Source organism: Coptis chinensis, unplaced genomic scaffold (genome assembly GCF_015680905.1).
Source record: "Coptis chinensis isolate HL-2020 unplaced genomic scaffold, ASM1568090v1 utg6306_pilon_pilon, whole genome shotgun sequence".
Taxonomy (NCBI): domain Eukaryota; kingdom Viridiplantae; phylum Streptophyta; class Magnoliopsida; order Ranunculales; family Ranunculaceae; genus Coptis; species Coptis chinensis.
Window position 1 is genome coordinate 1 of NW_028238175.1, and position 23,188 is coordinate 23,188.

At 36.4% G+C, this 23,188-nt stretch overlaps 3 protein-coding genes and 2 pseudogenes across 5 annotated transcripts; 2 read left to right on the forward strand and 3 right to left on the reverse strand.

Annotated features, from left to right (window-relative positions):
• The first annotated feature begins 2,058 nt into the window (after positions 1-2,058).
• LOC147472918 (NAC domain-containing protein 71-like) lies at positions 2,059-2,547 on the forward strand. Its single transcript, XM_086588051.1, has one exon. It carries the CDS (start codon positions 2,059-2,061, stop codon positions 2,545-2,547), a length of 489 nt encoding a protein of 162 aa, XP_086444177.1.
• A 1,029-nt stretch (positions 2,548-3,576) lies between these two features.
• On the reverse strand, positions 3,577-6,000 carry LOC147472919 (uncharacterized). 2 transcript variants are annotated; one of them, XM_086588041.1, is made up of 4 exons: positions 5,532-6,000; positions 5,319-5,435; positions 4,141-4,222; positions 3,577-4,020 (listed from the first exon to the last, which is right to left on the reverse strand). In XM_086588041.1, exons 2-4 carry the CDS (start codon positions 5,427-5,429, stop codon positions 3,752-3,754), a joined length of 462 nt encoding a protein of 153 aa, XP_086444167.1. In that variant the 5' UTR covers positions 5,430-5,435; positions 5,532-6,000; the 3' UTR covers positions 3,577-3,751. The 2 variants fall into 2 exon arrangements, with proteins under 2 accessions (XP_086444167.1, XP_086444168.1); XM_086588042.1 differs by lacking the exon at positions 5,532-6,000 and having other exon boundaries at positions 5,319-5,484.
• A 202-nt stretch (positions 6,001-6,202) lies between these two features.
• Positions 6,203-7,684, reverse strand: LOC147472920 (pentatricopeptide repeat-containing protein At4g15720 pseudogene; annotated as a pseudogene).
• LOC147472921 (AAA-ATPase At3g50940-like) lies at positions 7,179-11,478 on the forward strand. The gene is made up of 2 exons (XM_086588040.1): positions 7,179-9,965; positions 10,068-11,478. The coding sequence occupies exons 1-2, from the start codon at positions 9,120-9,122 to the stop codon at positions 10,428-10,430; spliced, it is 1,209 nt and encodes a 402-aa protein (XP_086444166.1). The 5' UTR covers positions 7,179-9,119; the 3' UTR covers positions 10,431-11,478.
• On the reverse strand, positions 11,000-15,951 carry LOC147472922 (bifunctional dihydrofolate reductase-thymidylate synthase-like; annotated as a pseudogene). The gene is made up of 12 exons (XR_015210638.1): positions 15,534-15,951; positions 15,221-15,452; positions 14,301-14,475; positions 14,152-14,196; positions 13,831-13,896; positions 13,481-13,542; positions 13,318-13,392; positions 13,077-13,242; positions 12,856-12,983; positions 12,319-12,429; positions 12,028-12,225; positions 11,000-11,226 (listed from the first exon to the last, which is right to left on the reverse strand). The product of XR_015210638.1 is annotated as a bifunctional dihydrofolate reductase-thymidylate synthase-like (transcript).
• Positions 15,952-23,188: the final 7,237 nt, after the last annotated feature.

A 23,188-nucleotide genomic window follows, 5' to 3' on the forward strand; every position in this document is an offset into this window, starting at 1 on the left:
AACTTCCTTGCTTTATAGTAGGTTTTGGATTAGTAGGAGTTTTAATGGGGATGCCCATGATTTAGCTGGCTGGACTAACCAACAGTTAAGTATGATCAGTCTTCCAAAGTGTATGCTGGATCAAAACATACAACCTATGTACTTCTAAGGTAATAGCTATAATATAGGTAAGTTAGTATCGGGAAAAAAAAATGATGGAGAAGAGACGGAGAAGAAAGAGGGAAGATTTTACATTTTTCGTGGGGACAGTTCTACCTCTAAACTAAAAATTGTGGGTGTTGCTGACGTGGGGCTGCCACCTATTTAGACACATTAGTAGGTTGAAATAGTAGGTCTGTCTAGCAGTGGCTCTTTGAGTACTGTTACGGGGACAACCATTGTCTTGTAGATGACTAACAACCCAATGGTATAATGCCACGTCACGCAAGAGAAACTTGCTACATATTCAATCTTGCTTTGAAAAAAAAATTAGAAGAAAAAGATAGGCAAGATTAGGAAAGCAAGAAGTTCATCTTACTCTGGTTAAAAAGATTGACAGCATCGAATCACGTAGAGAATTGCTCCTTTCCAAATTAAATACAAAAGATTGTAGTGTTTTTTAACAAAAAATACAATTTTTAAAACCTACGATTTTCATTATATTATTTTGCATTCCCTAATTAAGCCCTTGGTAATGGTTAAGCAAATTTGGAAGGATGAAGTGGTTTTATGATGAAGAGAGTTGTGTATCTTTTTGTTGTTATTTTGTTTTGTTTTCTTAACCAAAAATAAGAAAATAAAAGAGAGAACCGGATGAAAGAGTTGTAAGTTTTCAACTACAATGTGGCTTTAATTGAGGTCCTCTATTGGGCACTTTCATCAAATTGGATTGGGCAACCCCCAAAAAAAAAAGAAATATTACAAGTTTGCCATCAAAGCCCGAGCCCAACCCATCCAATCCAACCCGGTCTCGCCATAACGAAACCCTCGGGTTGTTTTGAGTCGCGAGGGTTTGAGTGTACACTCAAATAGTCTCACCATGTAGTTTGAATGTACACTCAAACGACCTCACCATGTAGTTTGAGTGTACACTCAAGTGGTCTGTGCGTGTTGTTTGAGACAAAACTCTTAGTTTTTAGCTAGACGATATGGCGGGGTCGTTTGGGCAGTCTCCAGGACGACATGGCGGGGTCGTTTGGGGACTCTCGATCTTGGGCGACATGGCTAGGTCGTTTGAACTTAAAAAATTCGGTTTGTTTGTCACGATGTTCATTTTAAAAATCAACTTCCACTTAATCAACTCAAACTCGAACTCAAACTCGAAATGACTTCATCAAGCTTAGGCAAACTCGAACTCAAGTTTAATCAACTCAATCTTCCACCCAAACTCCAAAAAAAATCAAGTTTAATCAAATTAATCCAGTTTAATCAACCCAACCAAGTTTGAGTATATACTCAAACCGGGACACCGACTTCAATTGGTGAACTCGCCAACTTCAATTCCCATTGTTGATTCACAACTCAACACTTTCGGAAAATGAACCGCGACATAAGCGAAGTTTTTTTTTGCTTGGGGTTCAATCTCGAGAGAGATGATACCGCCTAAAAAGTTTGCAAAAAAAATAGTAGTCGGTATGCGTTGAGGTGGGGGTGTATTGGGCTATTGTTGTTGGACTTAGTTGTTGGGCTTGGGTTGTTAGCCCGAAGACAGATTTTATTCTAAACAAGAAGATTGTAATGGGCTTGCCCACGAACTTAACTAGTGGGCTCAGCGATGTGTGTGTCTACTGGTGCCATCAAGTTTATAATGCTCGTATCTCAATGACAATCCAGTGTATAAAGTTGAACTGTATTATTCCGCTTCGTCTATCTAAGGGTCCTAAAACTCGCACCCATTTCAGATAATAACTTGAGAAAGTTTCGAAGCCTTTGTGATCCGATGGAGTTGGAGCAGTGTTTAGATCGGACGAACGTAAACAAGTTGATCGAAGAACCACGGTGTACCATAACACGATGTTATATAAGGGACTTCACCCGCACCACAAATCTCATTATTTTTGCAAACCAAGAGAAGAGAAGATGATTAATTTACCTGTTGGGTTTCGTTTCAACCTCACGGATGAAGAACTTATTTACTATTTAGTAAATAGAGTTGGTGAAGAATTTCTTAATATTATAAAGGATACAGTAGAAATTTATGGGAGCGATGGAAAGGAGCCAGGGGAGATGTTCAAGGGGAGTTCAGCCGATGAGTTTTTTGTTTATACGCTGGTCAAGAAGAAGTTTGGTAATGGAACTTACTTCGATCGAAAGACGGCGACAGGAACGTGGAAGGGTCAGGGAAAAGCCAAGAAGATTTACGATTCCGAGAATAAGTCCAAGTCGTTGGTTTGTGAGAACATTGAATTTTTCTTGGATCTTGCCGGTACCCAAAAAGATGCTATTGGTAGCTGGATAATGCATGAGTACATGTTGGAAGAACATCCATGTGATCAAGAATCGCGGGCTCTATGTAGGATCAAGAGAGGGGAGGGTAATGTATCTTCCCGAAGTCTGCACCTGCCTTAAAACTGATGCTCAACAAGAAAAGAAACGCAGAAGAACCCTCGTCGGCCTTGATCGTGGTGAGGCGGCATCATGGGGAGAGGCCTTGAACAATTTAAACAATCCAGCAAACCGCAAAATACTGAGTGATCTACTGGCGGATCGACAACCCTTCTCAACATCACGACTGATGATGATGTTGCAAGTTTCGAAGGACGCCGAAAGTATTTTACATACTAATCCAGCAAACATCCATCTTAAAACGTCCCAAGAAAGAATTCTAATTTGTATTGTATTGGTTGTTTTAAATTCGAGAACCACGTGTGCTTGATCCCATAAGTGAGGCAGGGGTTTCATGTCCCGGCCTCCAGGGCGCGTGGCAGCCAGAAGTAACTTGGGTGCAGCACAAAAAAAAAAAAAAAAAAACAATGTATCATGATTTGTATATTAAATGTTTTGCTTTTAGGGTATATCTACTATTGGTACATTCTTCAGAGAAAATAACAAAGAACAAAAACAATGGCAACACTGCCATGGATATCCTAAACACTTCATATAGTACTTTTCAAACGTGTAGGAGAACAGAACAACAACCAATTGAAGGTACAACTGTACAACCGTCTAAAGTAGAAGCCAAATTAAGTCAATGCAACCTGATTTCTCACATCACATGTACAAGACATCAACTGTATGCAATTGACGGCAATCCGAGTAAATGATTTCAACCCGTTTAAGTGAGTCCGATCTCACTGTGCTTGGCCTGGCCTACCCTGTAAAATTTGTACTCCATGAGAACTGACAACAATGTCCTGCTTTCTTAAAAGCTTCATTTCCAGGTTGATTTGAGAGTCACAAGAACATAAAATGGCATGTAGTTTCTGAACAACCAAGGGCAAGTTGACGGCTCAACAGCATACCACCAGCCTAAAAGAGTTGTGAACTTGTGAGGCATCAACAATATCATGACGTGCAGGACTAAGTTCTAGTATTAACACAAAGATGAAGACATTAACAAATTTTTTTTTTTTTGCAAAAAGCAGTTTTGTATTAACTTCGAAAAAATCTTTACAAGTACATTTGAAGACATCAGGTCTTTCTCAGGTAATCCCTCCTCAAAAGCAACTTCTATCTATGGCTTTATAATCTTAGCCTTACATATTGTAATCCATTCCTATGCTCTTCAAGGATTTTGTCCAGTTCCTTCGCTTGGGGGTTAGTAAAGATGTTACTACCCTTTGACCCTCTTAAAAGAGTCCAGAAAAGCCGCTGCTCTGTTGGCCTCCCTGTAAACATGGTCAATTAGCACTTCTTGAAGTTGTTGTTTCAACTCCCATATTTCTCGCACCTCATCCTCAACAGTCCATGGAATATCTTCTATTTCGTTCAGAATTTGGGTAGCTCTTCTGGAGTCTGTGGCACTATAAACTTTTCCACCAATGAATCTATATAGTTGATTCGCTTTGGAACCAAGTGAACTGATCCTAGATGAATTAGAGCCTGCAAATTTCAGGCAAGTAAGGTAATGTGGTTAAAAGAGTGAAAACTGAAAAATCTTAAAAAGTGATAAAAATAAATAAAGATTGGTTGAGGTGTTTGAGTGAGGGGTAGGTAACAAACCGCTAGAAAAGGTTTTGAGAGTTCCACGTGCTTTCGAGAGCTCCATCGAGAATTTCCCTAGCTTTCTCAAATTTCCTGCAACCTACAGTATACGGTAAAAAATTAAGTGAAAACGAGTGTTATGCTGGTTACTGTGGGAAACAATAAACCACAACACCACAGACTATAGCCATCAGTTCTACTCCAATGTCATGTCTAAGCAAAATGGTTTATGAATTCTACAGGAGATACTAGCAGAACTTCAAAAAATCCTGGAACATCAGGTTATGCCAAAGGTGATTAAGCATAGCACCACTATCTGAGAGAAACGGCATTGGTTCTCACTCTCTAAGCTACTCTAGAGAAAAAAGAACAAAATGCATGTCCCTCAGACTCAGAGAAGGAATTTTACTTCTTTATAGGTTGAAAAGAAATTTACTGCAACTAGGTTGAAGGAAGAAATAGTACTCCAAAGTTCAAACAGAATTTGGATGATACCCTTCAGAGAAACACAAACTAAAAACTAATATATATATATTGTCTTTTTCTTTACATATTATTTCAACCAATAATCATACAAGGAATCCACAGGCCAATTTTAAAATCCCAACCAACAAACAAAAAGAACCAAGTTACTGAATATAGCAATAGAAGAACTTACCTAGATCAGTTAAAGGGCAATTAGGGCATGCTACTTGCTCTTCAGTTTCATATGTCGTCTAGTCATTTATCTATTTAATTCTTCATTTTAACAGTTTATACAGAGTGCACATGATGTCAGCTATTTATGCTTAAGCTGACACGAAAAGGAGAAATATTTCTCATGATTCTTCACTTTTTAGAGAGAGATATGTGTAGAATTCCTAATTTTAGATTCTTGCTGACATCTTGCAAAGGTATCCACAACTGATTATTGGCCAGTTTAACAAATATAGTTGAATCCATTCTAACAAGATGCAATCAATCTTCTATTTTAAGTTTTATACTGCAGCTACAAAAACCACATTGTAACCTATTGTAATCATTTCACTAATTTATGAATTGTGTTTTATCATAAAAAAACCCTGAAGTTCTATACTACAGCTAACAGTGAAATTGATTCTGAGAAATGGTCAATAAAAGATAACAATCATATTTAACCCCTATGTAATGCATACACCTCAAAGGAGACCGACCAGATATAGTTAAGCATCTATTACCAGATATTGAAATCGTGCATACTGAACAAATAGCATGGGCAACGTCTGCAACTGCTCTTTTCCTTTCTCAGTTGCTATGGCTTGGTCATACAAGGAAAAAGCATCTTCCATGTTTCCCTGCAATTTAAACACATATCCTCAGCCCTTGCAAAATTGCAATTATCTGCTGCGCTTAAAACAGACCTTGATCCTCCTTCTGTTGTATAGCCTAACCTTGTGTCCCCATTATGATCTCTAATGGTGCCACTTGAACTAACCCCATCATGTCTGAGACTCCCTTCTGTGTTAAGCTTCAGTATTCCTGGATCTGGTGGCTCCCATTTGAAGGAGATGAGATCAGGGAGTTTGAACTTTACTGAGATATTCAGTCAGCTACTAAGTTCTCTATTCCTAGGATTATCTTGTATCCTAGTAATCCTGTTCTGCAGAATTCTTTTGATCTCTATTATCAACCCCTTACATAGAGTTCTTTCGTAGCCTCTTTTTTTAATCTTCTGCTGTTCTTTTCTCTCCAAGTCCAATATAGAGTGGTGGCTAGGCATACCTTAAAGATCTCAGAGCAGTGTTCTCTCTTCTTTGTTGTGTCTAAGATCCATCCCCATTCTTCATGTGCGACTTGTACATTTCTTTGGAATCCCAGTACGCTGATTACCTCCTTTCTCATATCTTGCTCGTGTGTAATCACAGTTGAAGAACAAGTGACTAGTGTTTTCTCTCTCTTTGTTGCAGAATATACATTTAGAGGCAATTAGAGCTGTTTAATATCTTGATCCTCACCAGTTTATCTTGTGTGAGAAGCGCTCCCGAGAGTACCTGCCACATTTAGAACTTGTGCCGAGGTAAAGACCATTTCCCCCATATTAACAATTTTGATACATGTACGATTACCAGAAATCCCTGCAAGTGCATGATCCGTCCCTAAAATGATGAAATCTGTTTAAATCTCTAACGATAATATCCCTTTCCACAATGTCACTGATAAGCTTGAAGGCCTCGTGACAGTTCCAACACAGTCTCAAGTTTTTCATCACTCTAACTGTCACCACTTTGGGAATGTTTATCAAGGCAAATCCTAACGCCAATTTCTCGCTGTGGAGACCAACAATAGTCTCTTCAGCTTCCTCTTCAACGTCGACAAACACTAATCCTTTGCTAACACTTACATACCCCCCTCTCCTTCATTCTCAGTTGTAGTTCCTTCAATACAGTCGCGATTTCTGCTTCTTGCGTGCATGAAGACAAATCTCCTGCATAGAATATGTAAGTTGCATCTTTGATCTCAACCCAACTATACCCAGGTTCTTTTCGGATACCATGTCGCTTCATCTCAGACCGTATTTTATAGGCATTATCCCACTTCCCAATTTTTGCAAATGTATTTGACATTGTCACATATGCACCTGCAACTTGTTGGTTTGAATCGATTAGCCTTTGTCCAGCCTCAACAGTGATATCTAACCTTCCATGAGTCCTACTAGCCGATAGAAGTGAACCCCACAACAATGCTGCTTCTTTGGCTTCTGTACCTAATAGTCTTAGCCAACTGGTGAGCTTCATCAAGGCGACCTGTCGCGACCGAGCATATCAACAGTGCAGATATAATGTTTTGCATCAGGAACTATCCCATGCTTTGTGTACATTGAATTCAAATATTCAAGGCCTATGTCAACAAGACCTGAATGGTTACAAGCATGCAAAACGCCAAGAAAAGTTACATCATTGGTTTAATTCCCCTTTCAAGCATCTCTTGAAAGAGGTCTAGTGACAAATTCCCTGCCCATACTTTGCAGCTCCCACAATCATTGATGTATATGGAATAACAGATGGGTTCTGAATCATCCTAAAACCTTATTCAATATGTAATGCAACCACATTTGGCGTACATGTCAACCAGTGTACTCGCAATCACATTACTACCATCATAACCACGGCGAAATACAGCTCCATGTGTCACTTTCCCTGCAGCTAACCTACCCAAGCTTGCACAAGCACTAATAATGCTTCCTAAAGTAAAATGATTCGGCGACATTGACACAATAAATTCCCTAAACAACAAAAGTGCTTTATCCCCTAATGCATTCTGCGCATACACTGCTATCATAGAAGTCCAAGAAACTACATTCCTATAAACCATGGTATCAAAAACCTTTTAAGCCAATAATCTGAACATGGGCATGAATTTTTCTACCATTTTCAACGTCCGAAAGAATGGAACAAGCATTTATGACAGTAGTGAACATAAACGAATTAGGCAAAACATGAGTTTTTAACATGATTTCAAAAACCCCAAGAGCCTTTTGAGGTTTTCTACTGTTAATATAACCAGACATGAGAGATGTCCAAGAAACGACATTCGGATCATGCATTTCGTCAAACAGATTTTGAGCATCTTTAATATTTTCAAGTCTTACATAGGCGTTCAGAAGATGGTTTGCTGTAATGGTATGATTCAGGAATCCAGATTTTACGATGTTGGGGTGGACTGAAATTATAGAATTTAAGGTTTTAGAGTTTTGGAGGTGTTGAATGAAGTGGGGGTTTGTATGGAAGTTTTGGCGGGAAAGGTTTATTAAGGGTTTAAGGTGAATCTTCAACAACAGGTTCATATTTACTTATTATTTAGTGTCAGTTGGGGTATTTTGGTCATTGTAACATGGAAAAATTTGTTCTTGCTAACAAGTATGCAAAAGTTGAAGATGAGGTCCAAGAAAGAGAAGAGAAGCAGACAATTTTTTTTTTGGAGGTAAAGTAGACCAGTGTTTTTTTAAGTGTTTGAAAAGTGATGCACTGTTAGAGCATCTCTAGGTGGACGTATCCGTGGTCGCATTCTTCAAATTTGAAGAAATGCGTCGGAATTTTCCGGAATTCCAACTCTAGGTGGTCTCATTCGTGGTCGCATCACCTGCTTGTTCGCATTCTTGTTCGCAAATTTGGCAATTTGGATGCGGATGCGGAGCGACATTAGTAATGTCGCGCGCCATTGCAAATGTCGCCCCAAGTTTTTTTTTTGACTTTGACTAAGACCAGCGCCAGTTATATCGGGCGCCACCACTACTATTGTCGCGCAAGTTATTTTTTTTTAACTTTTTCAATTTGGTGCGACATTAGTTCTGGCGCGTGAGTTTTTTTGAATTTGGGGGCTTACGGTGGTAATGTGTCGCGACATTAATGGAGTCCCATGAATTTTGCGACCCGAATTTTGCGACCACCTAGAGTTGGTCGAAATTTGCGCCCTTGAGATTAATGTCGCTGTGGGTCCCAAATGAATTTTGCGACCACGAATTTGCGACCACCTAGAGTTGGTCGAAATTTGCTATCAGATTCTGTGGTAGCATTCTTCAAATTTGAAGAGTATGCTACCACCACCTAGAGATGCTCTTACTTACTATTCCTTTTTCTAGATTACATACATAATTGGATGAGAGTGAAAGGATTTGAGTGACATCCATAGTTTGAACTTCTTACTTATGATGGCTGCTATTATGCTGTCTTAACTGTATGAGCCTTTTTGTTCCATTGGTTTGTTTTTGGGTGATCTCTTTTGTCTCTCTATATACTTCTCCAAGTTCAGAACTCCGGCCTCTTTTTGTTCTTTCTTCTTAAAATGAACAACACCATGCTTTCTTCTATTGCTAAAAATCATTCAACAAAGGGGATATTATCAACTACAGGATCTGCAATAGCAATGGCGATTATGATTCGAACCATCAGCAACGAACTCTCTCCTTTTGGTTTCAATTTCAAAGGTTTCGTGGTAAAAAATCTTCGAAAGTTATTCAATCATTCTCTTCTCAAATAACAATGGTGTTTGAAGAATACAGTGATCTAACAACTAACAATATCTATGTTGCTGCTGAAACCTACTTAGGTTCGAAAAGCTTAGCTTCAACAAAGAGGTTTAAAGTATGTCAAGACAAAAACAACAAGAGTTATGTATTTTCCATGGGGAAACTAGAAGAACTAGTAGATGTTTTCGAAGGTATTCGATTTAACTGGAGATATAAGAGTAAAGAGACTAGATTTCAAATTACGCCTACAGCTAGTGATTTCGATTCTAATATAAAAAGACGGTCTGAACTTCGATGCTATGAACTTAGTTTCCACAAGAAACATAGAGAGATGGTATTGGATTCTTACCTACCTCACATAAAGAAAGTAGCGAAGGCCCTTGAAGAAGAAAACAGGGTTGCTAAGCTTCACACAATGTCTTCTGATGGTCCAACATATTACAGAAGTGCGTGGAGTTCGGTTAATCTCAATCACCCTGCTACGTTCGATAAGATAGCAATGGACGACAGGCTGAAGAAGATGATAACGGAGGATTTGGAGAGATTTGTTCGGAGGAGGGAGTACTACAAGAAAGTAGGGAAGGCTTGGAAACGGGGTTATCTGTTGTATGGACCTCCTGGTACTGGCAAATCAAGCTTGATTGCTGCCATGGCTAATTACTTGAACTTCGACATTTATGATTTAGAACTAACAGATATTCAGAACAATTCCAGGCTTAGGAGATTGTTGCTTTCGACAGCAAATCGATCAATACTTGTGGTAGAAGATATTGACTGCTCTCTTGATTTTCAGAAAACTAGACCAGTAACGCAGGAAGGAAAGCATGGAGCTCCAAAGCACAACGACAATCACAATCCAGTTAGTATTTTTGTTACTATTGCTCTGATCTTTATATTCATCCCATGCATATATTTATCCTCGTCTTTTGATAAAGTGACAAATTTCTTGTGGCGTTGGCAGCAATTGACTCTCTCAGGGATGCTCAATTTTGTCGATGGCTTATGGTCAAGCTGTGGAGACGAACGAATTATCGTGTTCACAACTAATAACAAAGACCGACTTGATCCTGCTTTGCTACGCCCTGGACGCATGGACATTCACATCCATATGTCCTACTGTGATCCATGTGGGTTCAGGGTTCTTGCCAACAACTACCTCGAGGTTTCTAATCACCCAGTTTTTGAAGAGATTGAACGGCTACTGGAGATAACAAATGTCACTCCAGCAGAGGTTGCTGAAGCGCTAATGAGGAATGATGATCCTGACACTGCGCTTGGAGGGTTAGTTACACTTCTGGAGGAAAAACACTCGGGCACTGCTTAATTGCAAAAAATAATATATGAGAAATATCTTTTCTTTTTTCTAAGTATTAGGAGTTGGTTTCTGACTGACCGCCCAGTGATAAAATCACCCCATTCGCTAATTCTATTCTGTTTTTTTTCTTACCCTGAACAATGTTCATGCAATCAGGTCAGATATCTAAGTATTCTACAAATTTTCTGGCTAGCACATGTCAGATAATTTTAGTTAATCAAGGCAAAGTTACAATCAGCTAATACGTAATTCTAGTGAACTAACGAAAGTAGAAATTAGCTAACAATTTCTAAATCATCTAGGTATCACAGTTGATGCCCTGGAGAACTACCAGAGGTTCTTCCAAGGAAACGCCCTTTTTTGGGAGTGCCATTATTTCCACCAAAAAAAAAAAGAAGTGGTCTTTCTCAAAGCACATTCCAAGTAATCCAGGTTCTCGATCATGTCAACGGGCCTAAAGTCCAACCAACACCATGAAGGAAGAAAATTATAACCTTCAGCAAATATAGGCTACGATGTAGCGCAAACAACCGCAAATATAGGCTACGATGTAGCGCAAACAACCAGACGAAACAGAATTAAGGCAGTAAAAAAGAGCTGCTCGGATTTATCATAAATGTAGTAGCACAGAAAAAATCCTGAAACAACCTGGGAAAACAGAATTACTGCAGTAAAAAAGAGCTGCTTACATTCGTCATAAATGAAAGTGCACATAGAAAAAAATCCTGAATCACCTTCGAAACGTACTATTTCTTACTTTTACAGTCAATAGAAATGATTCCTGTATGGCTGTATAGCAGTGTACCTGAAAACATAATGTTGAAGAATGAATCACTAAAGCTTGACTTTACAATTTCAGTGATGAAAGTGCAACTACTTTTGACCTCCACATGAATATTATAACAATAGTTGTTTATAAAATTACAGAATATAGCGCACAGCTAAATTGTTATTTGGGAATACAAAGATAGAAGTCTAGAATATCTTAAGTAAGGTGCACAAGATGTACAAGGGTTGATCTACTCAATCTTGAATCAGTATAAAATGGGCAACAGTATAAAAACAACAAAATCCGAATAGTGTATGCTGGGAACATCAATGGATGAACAAAGTGAATAACCTGTAAACTACACAACTCAAAAAGTTAGAAGAAGGCACAGCCTACACAGATCAAGCATTATAAAACTCGGACGAGTAACCTGTACGGCTAACTTGTAGTGTCTTTTATATTGTCATAGTTTCATAGCACTACAACAAGGACTCACTATTGAATCTTTTTCCAGATTAGCGATCTAAATTGATTCAAAATCAGTTATTGACTGACTAGAAATCAGCAATGAGGATAATATTATCCATGTGATTACACGACCAGAATCAGTTCCAGAATTTAGATGATTACATAATTCAAAAAAAAAATTCTAAGTTTGTCAGAAACTAATAATTCATTGAAAAAATATCAGAAACTAAGAATATTCATGGAAAAGAAATATACATACATTCTAACCGGCATTCAGGTATTTAAGCCTCGTAGCTTGAGATAGCTCTTGAGGAACTAAGATAGATGCTCAAATAGAATAGAAAAACATTGACAGTATTACTACCTTACCTCTAAAAGCTATGATCTAGTTTGCTTGGGTAGCAATAAGAAAGAGAGTTTCTTCAGTACATCCCTCAGAAGATATTAGAGTTCTATATTGCCATTTGCATCTCTATTTTCTGATGAGGATAATAACCAATTAGCTCCAAATCAGCAGCAGTGAAAGAATCTATGTCCTTCTTCTGAGGATTAATCTTCAGAATCTGGGTTAAAATTAGTAGAAACAAAACTTATCAGGTGAGCTTCCAATAATAGACAACAATTCTTGATTTCAATTGATTAATTGAGATCAATTCTTATTACTCACTGGAATGGTTTAGGAAGCCTCCTCTCGGCTGCTCCCCAAAAGGCCTCACATGAGTTTTATAGACATGAGCATCCCCAATAACATGGATAAAATCACCGGAACAACATCCGGGAGTGAAGGAAAACAAAGCCAATTACAGAAGTAACTAATGAAAATTATCACATTACAAAACCAATCAAAAGTGTACTCGACAAAAGTAAAACTGGGAAAGGAGAAAAGGATCTCTTCAACACCAATGTCTTTCCTCTCTCCTTTTCGTTAACTTGTTCTCTACCAAAACTACCAAGCCTGCCTTTAGATGTGTGATTATTAGGAGAGTGCAAAGAGTACACAACATTACATATGCAATATCATCATTGTAAAAGAGGCCACGCCTGGCTATTCTAAAGTCGATTATTCGGGGACTCCCATAAATAATTCTTGATACTACTGATACTGTGATACATCATTAGTTATCGCACCGATCAGGAACATGCAATAAGCTTAAAATTGCTGACAAAATAAATTCAGGTTTTAAAGATGAACAACACATACCACAAACATGAGCAATCATGCATGTGAGAAGAGCATAAGATGCAATGTTGAAAGGCACACCAAGACCCAGGTCTGCAGATCTCTGATACATTTGACATGATAGCTCTCCATTGGCCACATAAAACTGCCAAAAGACGAGAGAATAAAGGAAACAATAAGTAAAAATTTACATCAATGTAATAACCTAGAAAAAATGACCAAGTCCAGCAGGGATAACCTGTGCAAACATGTGGCAAGGTGGAAGGGCCATCAATTTGAGATCAGCCGGATTCCAAGCTGACAGAATAATCCGCCGGTCGTCAGGCTTATTCTTTACCTTCTCAATCACGTCCAGCAACTGATCAAACCCTTGGCCAGTGTAATCAGCATGCATGTTAGTATACCTGTAAAAAGTAACTCCTTATGAGGATCCATGCAAATAGGAAAGTGAAAACATACAAAAGACTCGGGTTGCTCACCTGGCACCAAAGTGTCTCCATTGGAAACCATATATGGGGCCTAAATCACCATCTTCCCTATCTGTCAAACCAATGCTGAAGAGAATAGAACTATTGAGTTACGCGGGAGTACTGCTATAGTGCTATAATAAAGAAAGCAGTGTGCAATAGCTCAAGTAGTTGCCTGTCAAGATAGTCTCTGGATGCATTGCCATCCCAGATGCGAATACCTTTTTCCTGTAAAACCTGTTGACATTAATATTACATGAGGCTTACTTTGCATAATTTGAACTTCCAAGATATCACAAACAGAAAACAAGCTATAGTTAAGCTCAAAAGAAAAAATGAACTCACTTAAAATGAAATATAGTGGAAAGAAAATTTGGGCCAAGTACACTAAAGTCATTCTGAAGCTTCAAACTAATGACAAGCATCAATAAGCTCACAGTTCACAGTTCACACGAGATATTTATGGAAGAAAGACACAAAAGAAAGCATAGGATTTTGTAACAAACTTCATAATAATGATATTACCTTTGCATTTGTTGAACCACTGATAAACCACAAAAGTTCTTCAACTACCCCTCGCCAGAAAACTTTCTGAGTAACCAAACATTAGCTTAAGCATAAACCTTTCAAATGCCATGTCCTGCAAAGATTACTTAACTTGTGTGTGTGTGTTTTTTTGAAGGAGGGTGTTAAATAAGCAAAAAGACACCAGATGGATCAACACAAACTAGATAATTGATTTATAATCGAAAGATAAACACGTGGTTTGGTGAGACCACATTTAGGAATCTTGTAATACATGTATGAAGCAAGTTAATGATGAAAACTTCAAAGAAAAGCTCAAACCTTTGTTGTAAGAAGTGGGAAAGACTTCCGCAGATTGAATCGCATCTTGTGAAGACAGAAGCAAAGAAATAAAAAATATATCAGTCAATTTATTACGTACCAAACAATTAATTAAATAGCAACCATATATTTTATGCTGACGACCAAACCTGGCAACCAAATTTTGATAGGGTTCCAGTTCCTGTCCTGTCATCTTTCTGAATTCCATTTGAGATGATATCTTGAACCAATTTGAGATACATGTATTCCTCGTGTTTTTCAAAGATCATCTTTGGCAGGGAAGAGGATTTATCAACCTCAAGTTTAACAGAATTTGAACCATTACTAATATCCATTGTCACCAAGTTCGGCGTTTTTTTTTTTTTAAATAACGCGTTTAAAACCCGAGATATTTACAAGGCGTCTGGTTCCGGTTTAAAATCCGGGTTTTTCTTTTTTTAAACGCGTTTTAAACTTAAAAAACGTTTAAAACCCGAGATTTTGAAAATCTCCCATTTAAATTTTTTTTTTTTTTTTAAAAAAAAATCTAAAAGAAAACACGAAAAAGAAAAAAGAGTTTTTGAGTTTACCTTTTTGAAGAGTGGGCGTTTTATTGAGACAGTTCTATTTTACTTTGGACTATTAATAATTAATTAGAAATTTTAAAATTATTAACTTATTTGTAGAACTTGATTATGCCATTATGGTTGGTAATTAGTAGTATCTTATTTAGAGTTGTGTTTTGGTACTGAATCTAAAACTTCTAGTATTTAGATGAGTAATGATAATTTGATACTTTCATGTATTTGAATTTTCTTTCATTTGTATTATTTTTATTTTTATTTTATGTGTCAATTTTTTTTTCCACTCTTATAAAAAAATCAAATTCTTTATCTATTATATTCTTTATCATCGGTTTTTACCGTTTTTTTACGATTATAATGCTTTTAAACCCGCTTTTACCGTTTTAAACCCGTTTTTTATGCCCCACGTTTTTTTACGCTTTTTTTTCCATTTTTTTCCCGAGACGTTCCGTTTAAAACATGAACTAAGTTTTTTTCAAATACACCGTTTTAAACCCGTACCGTACTTGGTGACAATGCTAATATCCCCATTGTTAAAAGTAATAGATTCCAGCGCAGACTGTCTCACACGAATATAGGAAACATATGAAAGCAGAATGTTGTTTTCTACCAATAGGAAAGAAGAGTACCATGGCCGATAGATCGAATGATCAACTGGAGGCATAAATGTGTCACATTCAATGCTAGTCGAGATTTCTGTTATGTGGACGCCATCACATTCGTGAGCATTGGCCCTCCCTGCAGTCAAGTTCATCAATATCTCTCCCAACAGAAAGATATTGTCGTCCACACTAATGGAATAAGTAACAACATACTTACTTCAATATCCGCCACCACCAATTACGAACACCTTTTCTATTGACAGACAATCGGAGAGGCCGCTAATAACTCCAGCAGAAGTCATGCTTCCACATATGACAACATTTTCAGCAGTAGCAATATCAAAACTCCCATAATGAGTAAGCACAACATTTAGACGACCTGTGCAAAAGTCTTTTTTCGGGGGTATACTTTCCCATGTCTTTTCTCCATTATGATCGCATTCCTTTTCCCGGTGATCCGACGTAACCATTGTAACCTCTTTAAAGAATTTAAGGTCGACGACGGTAACTTCCACGGTAACTTCCCCGGCCCTACCAATGCCCATAGTCTGAGTTGCAGCCACAACAACTTGATAGGTCCTCAAAGGATTTGAACTCCCATTCAAAAGGTTCACGACAATATCATCACCAGCCATTCTATCAATCGAAAAATAGCAAACTCCTGTGATAGTGTGAAAAACATGCAATGGGTGAATGGTTTTTTCTAATGACGGAATTTAATGACAAGAAAAAATAGCTCCGAACAGCAAGCCAACCAGGGCCGGTTCTACCCTATAGCAAAATAAGCAACCGATTAGGGCCGCAGTCCAAGGGGCCCAATATATCCTATCCCACCTACAGCCATAAGTCTATTATTATTTTATTGTGAAAAAAAAGCTCACTATTTGTTTTTTATTTATTTTAATCTGTTAGATAAACGGTTTTACATTGGAAAATTGGAAATTAGAAAATCGCATTAAACCCCATCGTTTCCCTAGTATTTTCGCCTTCTCCAATAAATAAACAGGCCCGCCTCCATAACTAATTAAACTTCTTCAACACCCTATGACAATTTACCAAATTGAAGCCAACACTTTAATATTATTTATATCATTCTTTTGTCTTATTTGGTTTTTCTATATTGTTTAATTTAGTGTAGAATCTCTCTCTCTCTCTCTCTCTCTCTCTCTCTCTCTCTCTCTTGTGTAATTCTTTGTTAAATAAATCTATTGAAATTTCAAGTTTGTGACATTGTTGTTTGGCCATGATTTGCTACGATGTTATAGGTGTAGGATATTTTTTTATTCTTCCACTCTTCCTCATGTATTTATGGTGTTTTGTCTTAGATCTCTCTGTATGTGAGGATCTCCCTCACAACACTCCTATGTTTCTACTTCACTTTGTATTTTTGTTTTTTTTATCAATAAAATTCAATTAAAAAAAAGGTTTGTGGAGAGACTATTCAAGAAAGAATAAAGAAAATGTTAGGATCAATTTTGACAATAATTGTTATCTTCTAAATTTTTTGTTATAAAAAAAAATGTTTGTGGGGGAGACTATTCAAGAAAAAAAAATGTTATGATCAATTTTTACAATAATTGTTATCTTCTAAATTTGTTGTTATATAAAAGAAAATGTTTGTGGGGGAGACTATTCAAGAAAGAAAAAAGAAAATGTTAGGATCAATTTTTACAATAATTGTTATCTTCTAAATTTTTTGTTATAAAAAAAAATGTTTGTGGGGGAGACTATTCAAGAAAGAAAAAAGAAAATGTTAGGATCAATTTTTACAACAATTGTTATCTTTTAAATTTTTTGTTAAATAAACTAAGCGTTTGCATTCATATGAAATAACGTAAACAAATCATATCGATCTATAAGATGTAACAATTTTATTGGGACTTTGCTTAGGGCCCCCGATTGCCTTGAGCCACCTCTGAAGCCAACAAGTAATATAGTGCCTAGAGTGTACTATGAGCATGGAAGAAGCTAGAAAACAATTATAAAAACATAATGCAATACTTTGACATGTTACGTTGTTTCAGCATCTAGGAATCTTCTGGAATGTCTAACTAGAATGCACCAACAAGAGAGATGAAACACAGTGCATAAGCAGATATTGTCACATACATCCATTATTACTAAGATTAAAGGATAAGTTAAAATAGAGTGATTGACGACGTGAAATTAATCATTGACTCACTAAAACCTTGCTTAAATATTACAAATAATGTGAGTGAAAGAAAGAGTGGGTAAAAAATCAAACCTCAAGAAAGATTTGTTTGGGGATTTGACTTCTTTCTAGCAATAAGTTACAAATAAATAACCTGCCGAACTCACTCTCGAAAAGTAGACAAAGAGTTGTCTTTGACCTAACCCAAGTTGACTTGACTAGTTTGCCCGATCATTTTATTATTGTTCAACCATATTTCATTTCCGTTTAAATAGATGAGATTTTGTTATATCGCCCATGTAGTTGATAAATAAATGTGATTCCATCAGAAAAACAAATTGAAAGTATTATCGAAGCCCAATGTACATCATAGTGAGAAATTAATATTAACTTAAAAATTGTATGATTCTACTCGACCAATAATCACACCCCCAAGAAATTTGGATTTTCTCCAAGATTTAAACCAATTTGTTAAAACCTCCGGTAAAGTGTTTATTTGATCTATAGTTTTGATTGAGACAAGAAGGAATCAACAAATGTCGAATTGATTTATTTCAATAACAATAACATAGTTTGTGAATTTGCAGTGTTGGCAAAATTCCAAATCGACATTATTGGTGAGTTTGAACGAAACATCACAATTCTGTCAAATATTTTGGTTTTTAAAGAAATCGAAATAATATTATTAAATATTAAGGTAGAAAAATATATTATGTTAAAATTAACTAGTTTTAGAGAGAACACTACACTAACTGTCACGCCCCGGATTTCGACAGAATTCGAAAAAAACATTATTTGTTCCCGACTCTTCGATCTCCGATGTGTGACGCACTCTCAACTTCCAAAAACCCATAAACAGTTTAAATATGCGGATAATTAAAAACCAATAAAAAATTTTAACTTAAACAAAAGTCCTCTTCATTACAAAAATTCACAAATAAGATTAGGTTACAAATCTCTTTTCAATAACTCTGTAATTAAAATTACAAATGAAAATACAAATAACATTGTCTAGACTGAAAATCTATATCACCTCAAGGGAAAACAAAACCTATCCTGAGATGCAACGCTAACGCAAACCACAACCAGCAACCAATCTTCTTCAACACTAAACCTGTCAAGACTTATCAACTATGTTCATTTAATGAACACACCTGATAAGCAAACATGCAAATCGGGTCAGCATTATAAAAATGCTGGTGTGAGTAGCTCTAAAATACAACATATACTTATACAAATATATACACAATCCATACGGCAGTTAGTTCCTCCACCGAGGCGCCTTAACTTTCAACGACTAATACAACATCCTTAAGTATAATAATTAAGGCAGGTAGTTCCTCCACTGAGGCGCCTTAACTTCCCACTAACCACACAATAAACCATACGCATCATAAATAAGGCATGTAGTTCCTCCATCGAGGCGCCTTAGGTTCGAACTAAACTATAATCAGTCAAGCATATTATATACTTACCTCATTCCATGCTCAATTACAGAGTGGGTCGTCTCTGCCCAAGTAATTAGTTTGACCCACCCTTCTGCAAAGTCATATACAATCATATATTTAAAGATATATCATTAACCAACATATGGACCCTTATATAAATAGTTAGCTTAATCCAAATGCACTTCATAAAGTTTTCCTACCCTACGAAACTGCTAACATCAGCATCGGTACTAGAGATTAACTTTTTCAAGCCTATCTTGCCAAACTCTGGGAAAAGTGGAGAAACCGCGAGTCGTGCTCTTAGAGAATTTGTTCTGCTTTCCCATTTTAGTACTTCCAGGTCAAGTGCTTACACCCTATAATAGAGCAAGTAAGAAATAATATTTGAATTTTTGTGTGAAAGCTTCACGGAATCAATTTTGTCTATGATCTTTACTAATTAACATTTTTCTATTTGCTGCTTTATTCAAAGAACACTATAGCGTTTTCTTAAGTCGTACACTACCTCTAGCAGCTTTCGTAGAATTAGTGGCAATTTTGGTTCTACTAATGCATTGGTTCAAGCCACCTCTTAATCCATTTTCTTCAGGCTTTAGTTCTTGGCACATATATAGGTCATAGCCTTCTTTTAAAGCTTTCCTTTACTAAGAATTGTTAGAATTCAACTAAGAGTTAAATCAATTTTCTTCCGTTTTGTGTTTTACTAATTACGTTTCCCTTATTTCACTTATTGTTTGATGTTAGGATTGCCTACTAAAGTCGTCTATTCTCGGAGATCTTTATTCCAAGAAATATGCCCAATACTTGGTATGCATGTTCCATTCTCTTTTGTAGATAAATATGCTCTTTTTATTCTTATCAAAATCGTTTAAATTTTTCAAGACATTCGATAGTTGTTTTTAAAGTTTCAGAATTATAGATTTCACCTTATAGGAATGCTTGGTCGTTAAATGGCTTTTTGTTATTTCTTTCATTATTGGTATCTTACCATGAAATATATTGTTTGTTTTAGGGCTTTAATTTGGTACCATGGTGCTTCAATGGTATTTAGGCACGGTTACTGCTAGAGATTAGATGTCGTTTTTAAAGTTTAGCCCTTATTTCATTTTTTTTTTTCCATTTTTTCTTTTTTAAATTATTGTTTCATTTTTTCCCTGGGAATAGAACCGTTGAGCTCAATTTCAATGGGATTCGTCAAAGGGGCCACAGTTGAAGTTTTTTATAGGGAGCATAGTTTAAGCTTTGTTTCTCCACTCTCTAGAACCACCTAGCACAAATTCGTATTTTTTTTTCCCCAACAAAAATAAACAAATTCATGATTTGGGTGTCATGAGTGGCTGTGGATACCCTATCAGTACCAATGGAAAGAAGTGTAATTTAATTGAAGGTAAGCATACGCAGGGGAGTCATTATTGTATGAGCCACTACCTAGACACATTAGAAACATGCCTCGAAAGACCTTCATTACATGCTTTCACTACTATCTTTATCACATATTTTTTAAATGGCCGCTGTCAAATTGGCCTTTAAACTCTAATTGTTTAGTTGCAAATTTATTCATTTCATGCTATGGTTGCATAACTTCATTTCACCCAGCTGATGAGTTATATTCATCCCCTTTCAACGTGTTTTCTGCCTAAACCAGTCCTTCCGAAGATAGTAGTGTAAGGTCATAGAGATGATGGTGACTGTTGAGGGTGGATTTACGATTGATGCAATAGAAAAAAACTATAGAGTGGTTAGATATTGTGAATAAGATTTAAACATGAGTTACCATTCTACATGAAAACATCCATATAAAGAAAAAGAAAACTAATATTATTTGTATCTCTAAAACAAGCAGTCTTACTTACATTGAGAAACAAACCGGAGGTGAAAAAGCCTAACATTTTTCTTGATTCTTCTATAGTACTTGAATTTGTTGGTGGGTAAGGGTTCTTGACTCAAGCTTTTATATCTATCTTTGTTCCTTCCACAAATATTATCTACTATGGATATGGAACTTATGGCTTCGGATCAAAGAGAACCTCTAATTAACGAAGTTAAATCAAAACGGAATTGCCTCACTCCTTTCAAATTGCCAAGCATGCCTTCCAAAAATCTGCAAATCCATTTCAAAGTTGCATATTCCAGATACTCCTAATATTATTTTGTCCCGCTTCACTGCTTTCTGCATAAAAAGAACCTTCAAAACCAAAGATCTTCAAATGCAACAACAATCTCTCCCTTACTAATTGAAGTAGGTTCATATTCGACTTTACCCCAATGATGTAGATAAGGCAACAACCGGTCTTTTGACACCGCAAGTTTTCTCAAAATACCTTCGACAGAGTTTACACATGCTACATGTGTCGCACCCTATCCCCGACTGTCCCGTTAATGTACCCCGTGATTTCGATTGAATAGAATCGATTCTCGAAAGCACCTCTACATCAAACCCCTGATCCTCAATTGCAAGTTTGATATCCTCTCCCTCGCATAAAAATAGTCAAAAAAACAGGCAATACAAAAACTTTTAGCTTGAGGAAAGAAACCTATGAATCATCGAAGGCCATTTACCACTTTAATATTACATGTTAGCTGTTTGTACTAATTAAAATATAATAAAATAGATACCGTGGTTGACAAAAATGTACAATATAGAACTTAAGCATCATATCCTTTTAGTTTGATGTTAAACCTAAGTTGCATTGACATGGACATATGTGTCCACACTTCGAATCCGTGTCAGTGCTGAGGTTTAAAAACTTCTTATATATATATATATATATATATCGGATTGTCATTGCCTAAAATCTTCATTGCATGATAAAACAAAGTGAATTGATTTGAACCTGTCCAAGACAAAACTAGCTCTCCATGGTTTTTCTTTTGAGGTTTTTGCTTTGGTTTGATATATTAGCACAATTGGTTAATGTGGGTTTTATTTGCTGGTGTATTTTTCAGATCGATAAGGTAGTGCAATGTCACTTGGCAGTTGGCACCAATAACAATTGAGGCAAAGATTGACGTGACGAGACAAGTGGCTGCCATTATTGTCGATCCCCTTTATACTTGCTTTTTTCATTGGTTTCGTGTATATATCGCCCTTGCTCTTTATTCCTTATGCACATTTGTCTGTTAAGAAGCTAGGTTGTAAGCGTCCTCTAAATATTGGTTCATTGTGACTTTAGACCTAAGGCTTATAGAGTATTGGTACATTTGTAAGTCGTTATTCCTTTGACTATTCGTTTCGAAATCAAAGTATCTTATTTTACAAGTATCAAATAACCGAGGTTAATTACTATCCTAATTTGATATTCATTACAAAATAAGTCATTACTATTAACTAATTTATTAGATGGTAAATAAGGTTAATTACATAAAATCAGTATAAGCAAATAGTTAATGAAACACGAAAAACTAAATATTTAGATATTTAGTATTTGCTTAAATCTGTCAGCTTTGTTTCAGATCCAAAAGAGAACACATCAATTTCTATCATTTTTAATGGTGTTGAATAACGAAGAATTGATAAGTTGTGAAGTATGCTCAGGATTGGTTTTTCTTATGAAATCTTCTTTACTTGGCTTAGATTAAAATCATCAAACCGGTAAGTTCAATCAAATTAAGAAAGAATGAATTTAGTTTGTGATTCCTCTTTCTGTTCTTCGCTTATCTACACCGGTTTACATATGCCCATTTCCTTCATGGATCTAGGAGTAAGTCTTACGGATAATGGCTAGCGGGATTTTGCATTCAATCAGAGTTGCCTTAGCTGGTTTCTGAAGGGAAGGGAAGGTACTCAAGACTCTTTATAGCCGTTTATGCCCTTATTTGGCTTCAAGAAGCATTCCTTAATACGAGTAAAACAAGCTCACAAGCTAATTAAGTTATGAGAATGATAATGCATGATACAACGTTTTTAGGATACAACAGCAATAGTTTTTTAGAATGCCGCCCATTGTATCTTATGACAATATTTTTTGTCTAATGCTCTATGTGTCAGATGGGCATTTGAGAAGAGGTCATCTTATCGGTGAGATAGACTTTACGTTGAGATGATGGAAATACGTTCGGTTAAGTAGATTTTCACCTTATTTTCCTATTAGTTCTGCATTGTAATTCGCACTGTCTATGTGTAATAGAAGAAAAAGGATAAAGAAGCTACCTTCGATATTCGGATTGATTTAGAATTTCTCATATTTTTTGCACTGTTCTAAATATAATTATTTATTACTTTATTTATATGAGCTTTGTTACTTATTTTCATTATGCTCTAGGATGAATTGG

Coding starts and splice junctions, on each gene's coding strand:
- LOC147472919 (XM_086588041.1), bottom strand. CDS start 5,429: ATGGAAGATGCTTTTTCCTTGTATGACCAAGCCATAGCAACTGAGAAA. Junction 4,223..5,318: donor ATGCACGATTTCAATATCTG/GTAATAGATGCT, acceptor CGTATACTGTAG/GTTGCAGGAAATTTGAGAAA. Junction 4,021..4,140: donor TCTCAAAACCTTTTCTAGCG/GTTTGTTACCTA, acceptor TGAAATTTGCAG/GCTCTAATTCATCTAGGATC.
- LOC147472918 (XM_086588051.1), top strand. CDS start 2,059: ATGATTAATTTACCTGTTGGGTTTCGTTTCAACCTCACGGATGAAGAA.
- LOC147472921 (XM_086588040.1), top strand. CDS start 9,120: ATGGTGTTTGAAGAATACAGTGATCTAACAACTAACAATATCTATGTT. Junction 9,966..10,067: donor ACAACGACAATCACAATCCA/GTTAGTATTTTT, acceptor TGGCGTTGGCAG/CAATTGACTCTCTCAGGGAT.